The 6,189-nt window shown below is 36.1% G+C and overlaps 1 protein-coding gene across 1 annotated transcript in view; it reads right to left on the reverse strand.

Moving 5' to 3' along the window:
- Positions 1 to 1,007: 1,007 nt before the first annotated feature.
- Positions 1,008 to 6,189, reverse strand: part of LOC107582449 (cell wall protein DAN4) — a 15,019-nt gene continuing 9,837 nt past the window's right edge. The window contains exons 4-12 of the mRNA XM_016268292.1: positions 3,698 to 3,961; positions 3,220 to 3,341; positions 2,721 to 2,785; positions 2,436 to 2,632; positions 2,082 to 2,265; positions 1,635 to 1,793; positions 1,492 to 1,556; positions 1,263 to 1,359; positions 1,008 to 1,135 (exon numbers count right to left, since the gene is read on the reverse strand). Coding sequence (XP_016123778.1) covers positions 1,132 to 1,135; positions 1,263 to 1,359; positions 1,492 to 1,556; positions 1,635 to 1,793; positions 2,082 to 2,265; positions 2,436 to 2,632; positions 2,721 to 2,785; positions 3,220 to 3,341; positions 3,698 to 3,961 — 1,157 coding nt within the window. The 3' untranslated portion in view covers positions 1,008 to 1,131. The remainder of the gene's footprint in view (positions 1,136 to 1,262; positions 1,360 to 1,491; positions 1,557 to 1,634; positions 1,794 to 2,081; positions 2,266 to 2,435; positions 2,633 to 2,720; positions 2,786 to 3,219; positions 3,342 to 3,697; positions 3,962 to 6,189) is intronic.

Here is a 6,189-nt window from a genome sequence, read left to right on the forward strand (position 1 = left end):
TTTGTATTTATGTGGCGTTGAGCAGGAAGCCCCGCCCACACCGTCAGCTCATTGGACAGCGTCTAATGTATATTAATTACCAAACATGGACGAAGAGAGAGTGACGGTGTAAAAGAGGAGTTTACATGACTAACCATAACCCATGGAAAGCATGCCCTCTAGTGAAGCATCACAGAAATCATACAAATACAAGGTATGGGTGCGCAAACAGACAGAATTGTTCTGATTGGCCTGTTTTGTGATTGTTTGTGGGTGGGCTCTTGTGTAAAGTAGTGGACCATATATTAACAACCCCGACCTATTTAATTAGTTTACTATTGATTTATGCATATGCTGGAGTGCTTGGTATCATAGATGAGTGCTTTTAAGTGACTGTTTTACAGAGGTGCTTTATACATTGTTCTTGTGTTATGTATTATTATGAACAGATACTTGACAATCATTTTACATTTAGTCATTTAGCAGATGCTTTTATCCAAAGCGACTTACAAATGAGGACAATAAAAGCAATCAAAAGCAACAAAAGGGCAATAATATGTAAGTGCAGTTACAAGTCTTGGTTAGCCTAGTACAAGTAGCAAGTTTTTTTTTTAAACAATAGGCTAAATAAAAAGAAAACAGGTACATAGAATAGAAAAAGAATAGGAAACGCTAGTGTTACAGGGTATTTTTTATTTTTAAAAAAAGAAAGAAAGTAGAAATAGAAAAGAGAGTAGAATAGATTTTACTTGAAGTACTCTAAATCTAAAACAAACCCAGTAAATGCATGTAGTACACTCTAAAAAATGCTGGGTTAAATACAACCCAGTGCTGGGTAAAATAGGGACAAAAAAAAAGAAAGAAAGTAGAAATAGAAAAGAGAGTAGAATAGATTTTACTTGAAGTACTCTAAATCTAAAACAAACCCAGTAAATGCATGTAGTACACTCTAAAAAATGCTGGGTCAAAACAACCCAGTGCTGGGTTTGTCCCTATTTTACCCAGCACTGGTTTGTATTTAACCCAGCAATTTTTAGAGTGTATTATGTTGGCTTCCTGTGATTATAGTGTCTGACGTCTTTTAAAAATATTTTAAAATAATATCTGTCATCTCTGTTCATCGGTCACCCACCACTTCAGTTGCTGTGGTCTTTATCTGTAGCAGACAGGAAGAAAATTGTGATTAAAAAAGGAAGCGAGCTTTCAACTACCAATGCATCTGATGTTTCTTGTATCTTTTTCCAATATATTTATTAAACGAAATGCACAATTGCTCATCCTACTGTATAGGTGTATTTTCATGGGATGACCTGAAAGACCCAGATTCTGAATCTTCTCTGGCTGAAAAGTTTTGATGCCCATAACCTCTGTCTATGGATCCTGAAATAATATAGTTATTATTTTCAGTTATGTAGTTTGATGACAGTTATGTTTGAGAGTTTCATATTGTGCAGCTGCTGAAGTATAGGCTATTTACTAAAGCATGCACAAAGCAACAGATAGATATCATACCTCTTGATGTAAAATCAAAGAAGGCGTCGTCAAATAATGATAGCCTTTTTTTGCTTGATGTTCTGCTAAAATGAGAACACAGTGTTATTGGTTTGTTTTCTTGTTTTGGTCTTTGAATAAGTCACAGAAACAGTTATACAGACCTCTTGGCTCTGTAGAGCACCACAATCATCACAGCTGAAACGATGATAAGTAGAGCGAAAGCTACTAAACAGCCGAAGAGAACAGCGTAGAAACCGGCTCCTCTGCTGTAAAGCTCACACTGAGCTCCATAGTACTTCTCAAAGTAAGAACTGTAACAGCTAGACAATTAGCAAAATGAGGATGAGTTGATAAGAAATGATTTCTTAACTCCTGAAGACATTAACTTTTGCCGATATTTCATTCTTGCCCATCAAATTCAAAAGTGGATTTGTTAAGTTTGAATTGCTTTTTTTTAATATTCTGTTCATTCTTAAAGTAATAAGCTTTTATATAACCTTTTTTTTTTAATCTGAGGGCAGCCACTTTAATCATTTGTAGGTAAATATCCTTTGATCAACTGAAAACTGTGCGTGTAGTTTTATTAGAATTGGCTTTTAAGGACTTACTTGCACTGTGGTCCATTTATTTCATTTTGGCATTCACCTTGTTGATTGCAGAAGTTGGGATCTTTTTTGCATGATCCCACACATACCCATGCTCCATCTTCAATCTCTACTGTAAAGTTTGCAAAATTCACGGTGCATTGCACAAATGGATGTAGATCTGAAATATCTACACGCAACAAAGATACAAAAAAAAATCTGATATTCAAATTAAAGATCTCTATAAATTAATATAAAAGTCATCTGAAGCCATATTGCACAAACAGTAGAACAGTAAACCATGTGTCCCTTAAATTAAGTCTAGCTTAAAAAAAAAAAGAAAATTTAAATGAAGGTTATCTGTCCCCCCCCCCCCCCTTTCAACTGTCCCCATGGTAATTTCTGCATTTTGGATGGAAGCATTATCGAGAGCTATGCTGAGATTTTTTAATGAATCTGAGTCATTAAAGATTTTTTCCAGGGTGGGTCCCAAATCGTTATTTAGAAACATTATTTGTGAGTTGTTGTTGGGATAGTTGTACACTGCAATACTTTCAGCAATGACACTTCCGTTCCTAGATGAGAAAAATACATGCCACATATTAATGTCTTTTGCTTAGCAAATATTTATAAATGTATGAAATTCGAGAGAAATCAACTTACCTTAGCCTATGTATTTGCACATCCTTGAAATTTTGTGCATCTGCTCTTTTACAAAGGATTGAAAGCTGTCAAAAAATAAAAAACATTTTCTGAATATAAATATTGATCCATAATATATTTTGCAAATATAATAAATATATATAATAATTATAATTTAAATAATAAATATAAATGATTACAAAATAACCTTCATGATGCCATCAAACTTTTTGATTTATGTCTACTGAATAAGATTACTAAGTAGGGTTGTCCAAGTCAAAGTATGCATTATTGCAGTAAATGCATTTTACATCTAATTTGACTTCAGACCTTTTTCACTTCTGTTAAGTTTTAAATGACTTTTAAAGTTGTCTACTGCAAATAACATTGATACATTTTAAAGTGTGGCTTAAGAGTCTGACTACTTTTGAGGCCACTGAATTAATACACAATGTGAAATAATTGTGAGCAAATTTGTGATCTTTAAAGTACTTCAAGAAAAGGAACTAGAAAACTTTACCTCACGTTTTAAGATGGAAATTAGTTTTTTTGATTCTGGAGAGTTCACATCTTCATACTGCGTAAGATAGTGCATCATAATTTCGAGAGAGATACTTGCATTCCTTGTGGGTGTGCTTTCAGCTGCAATTAAGGTGAAGATTTAGAAAGATTTCAACATAAGTGTGCTGGAAATTGTGTAAAAAAGTATTTTTGTAATTAAAAATCGGATGTCTGTGGGTTGTATCATGTTTTAGCTCTAATGCATATGCACAAATGTTTTAGCTAAAATGTGACACAACCCACAATACAACTAACTTAAATGGTCACACTTCACAACTTGTTAACAACAAGTATCTTGGGTGCTCATTTAATATTGATTCAATGCCCACAGCACAGTGAAAAAAAATTATTTACAATGAATATGTAAAATAAGAAAGAAAGTAGAGAACACAAAGTGTAATCATGATCATTTAGGAATAGTATGATTAAATACTCACACCAAGTAACTGAGTCATTTACAAAAATGGGGGAAGTTGTAGTGAGTGAGGCAGGTGAGCCTGGAGAACTTGATCCAATGGTTTCCAGTGGTAGAAATGTCGAATGAATTGACTGTGTTGAATGTATTTCTGTGCTTGAAATTGAAATAGTGGTTTGTGTCTGCTGACTTGTTTGTTCAGCAGTGGTTGTGCTCAGAGGGGACAAAGTTGTTGTAAATGTTGTTGGAGCTAATGTTGTAGAATCAGTTCCAGTGGTCAAAGTATATTGAGTGGTTTGTGTCAGCGGGCTTGTTGTTTGTTCTACACTAGATGAAGATATTGCTGTAGATGAAGTAAATTCTGACGTCGTCTGACCTTCTGTTTTAGACGATGGTGAAGATGGAGAAGTATCTGATGTGGATAATGTTGTTTCCAGTGTTGAACCACTTTCTCTTGTTAATGATTCTGTTGTGGTTGTGCTCAACGGGGATACAGCTGTTGTAAATGTTGATGGATCTGTTGTTGTAGATTCTGTTTCAGTGGCAGAAGTATATTGAGTGGTTTGTGTCTGCTGGCTTGTTGCTTGTTCTACACTAGATGAAGATATTGCTGTAGATGAAGTAAATTCTGACGTCGTCTGACCTTCTGTTTTAGACGATGGTGAAGATGGAGTAGAATCTGTTGGGAATGATGTTTTTCCCAGTGTTGAACCACTTTCACTTGTTAATGATTCTGTTGTGGTTGTGCTCAAAGGGGATACAGCTGTTGTAAATGTTGATGGATCTGTTGTTGTAGATTCTGTTTCAGTGGCAGAAGTATATTGAGTGGTTTGTGTCTGCTGGCTTGTTATTTGCTCTGCACTGGATGGGGATGTTTCTGTTGTAGATGAAGTGAATTCTGCTGTTGTCTGTCCGATTGTTGTAGACGATGGTGAAGATGGAGTAGAATCTGTTGGGAATGATGTTTTTCCCAGTGTTGAACCACTTTCACTTGTTAATGATTCTGTTGTGGTTGTGCTCAGAAGGGACACAGCTGTTGTAAATGTTGATTCACTTGTTGTTGCAGATTCTTTTTCTGTGGTAGTACTTAACTGAATGGTTTGTGTCTGCTGGCTTGTTATTTGCTCTGCACTGGATGGAGATGTTTCTGTTGTTGATGAAGTGAATTCTGATGTACTTTGTCCTTCTGTCGTAGTAGATGGTGAAGACAGAGACGTACCTGTTGAATGCTAAAGATGGAGTAGTATCTGTTGGGAATGATGTTGTTTCCAACGTTGAACCACTTTCAGTTGTTGATGATTCTGATGTGGTTGTGCTCATAGTGGACACAACTGTTGTAAATGCTGTTGGAGCTAATGTTGTAGATTCTGTTTCAGTGGTAGAAGTATATTGAGTGGTTTGTGTCAGCTGGCTTGTTTTTTGCTCTAAACTAGATGAAGATATATCTGTTGTAGATGAAGTGAATTCTGATGTTTTCCATCCTTCTGTTGTAGACGGTGCTAAAGATGGAGTAGTATCTCTTGGGAATGATGTTGTTTCCATTGTTGAACCACTTTCAGGTTTTAATGATGCTAATGTGGTCGTGCTTATAGGGGATACAGTGGTTGTAAATGTTGAGTGCTCAAAGGAGATACAGCTGTTGTAAATGTTGATGGAGCTGTTGTTGTAGATTCTGTTTCAGTGGTAGAAGTATATTGAGTGGTTGGTATCTTCTGGCTTGTTGTTTGTTCTACACTAGATGAGGATATCTCTGTTGTAGATGAAGTGAATTCTGATGTTTTCCATCCTTCTGTTGTAGACGATGCTAAAGATGGAGTAGTATCTGTTGGGAATGATGTTTTTCCCAGTGTTGAACCACTTTCACTTGTTAATGATTCTGTTGTGGTCGTGCTCATAGAAGACACAGATGTTGTAAATGTTAAGGGAGTTAATGGTGTAGATTCTCTTTCAGCAGTGGAAGTATATTGAGTGGTTTGTGTCAGCTGGCTTGTTTTTTGCTCTAAACTAGATGAAGATATATCTGTTGTAGATGAAGTGAATTCTGATGTTTTCCATCCTTCTGTTGTAGACGATGCTAAAGATGGAGTAGTATCTGTTGGGAATGATGTTGTTTCCAGCGTTGAACCACTTTCAGTTGTTGATGATTCTGATGTGGTTGTGCTCATAGGGGACACGGCTGTTTTAAATGTTGATTGAGCTGTTGTTGCAGGTTCTGTTTCTGTGCTGGCAGACTGAGTGGTTTGTGTCTGCTGGCTTGTTGTTTTCTCTGCAGTGGATGGAGATATTACTGTTGTAGATGAAGGGAATTCTACTGTTGTTTCTCCGATTGTTGCAGGCGATGGTAAAGATGGAGTAGAATCTGTTGTGGATAATTTAGTTGCCGCGGTTGATCCACTTTCACTTGTAGATGATTCTGTTGTGGTTGTGCTCAAAGGAGATACAGCTGTTGTAAATGTTGATGGAGCTGTTGTTGTAGATTCTGTTTCAGTGGTAGAAGTATATTGAGTGGTTGGT

Source organism: Sinocyclocheilus grahami, unplaced genomic scaffold (assembly GCF_001515645.1).
Source record: "Sinocyclocheilus grahami isolate Dianchi unplaced genomic scaffold, SAMN03320097.WGS_v1.1 scaffold44.1, whole genome shotgun sequence".
Classification (NCBI taxonomy): domain Eukaryota; kingdom Metazoa; phylum Chordata; class Actinopteri; order Cypriniformes; family Cyprinidae; genus Sinocyclocheilus; species Sinocyclocheilus grahami.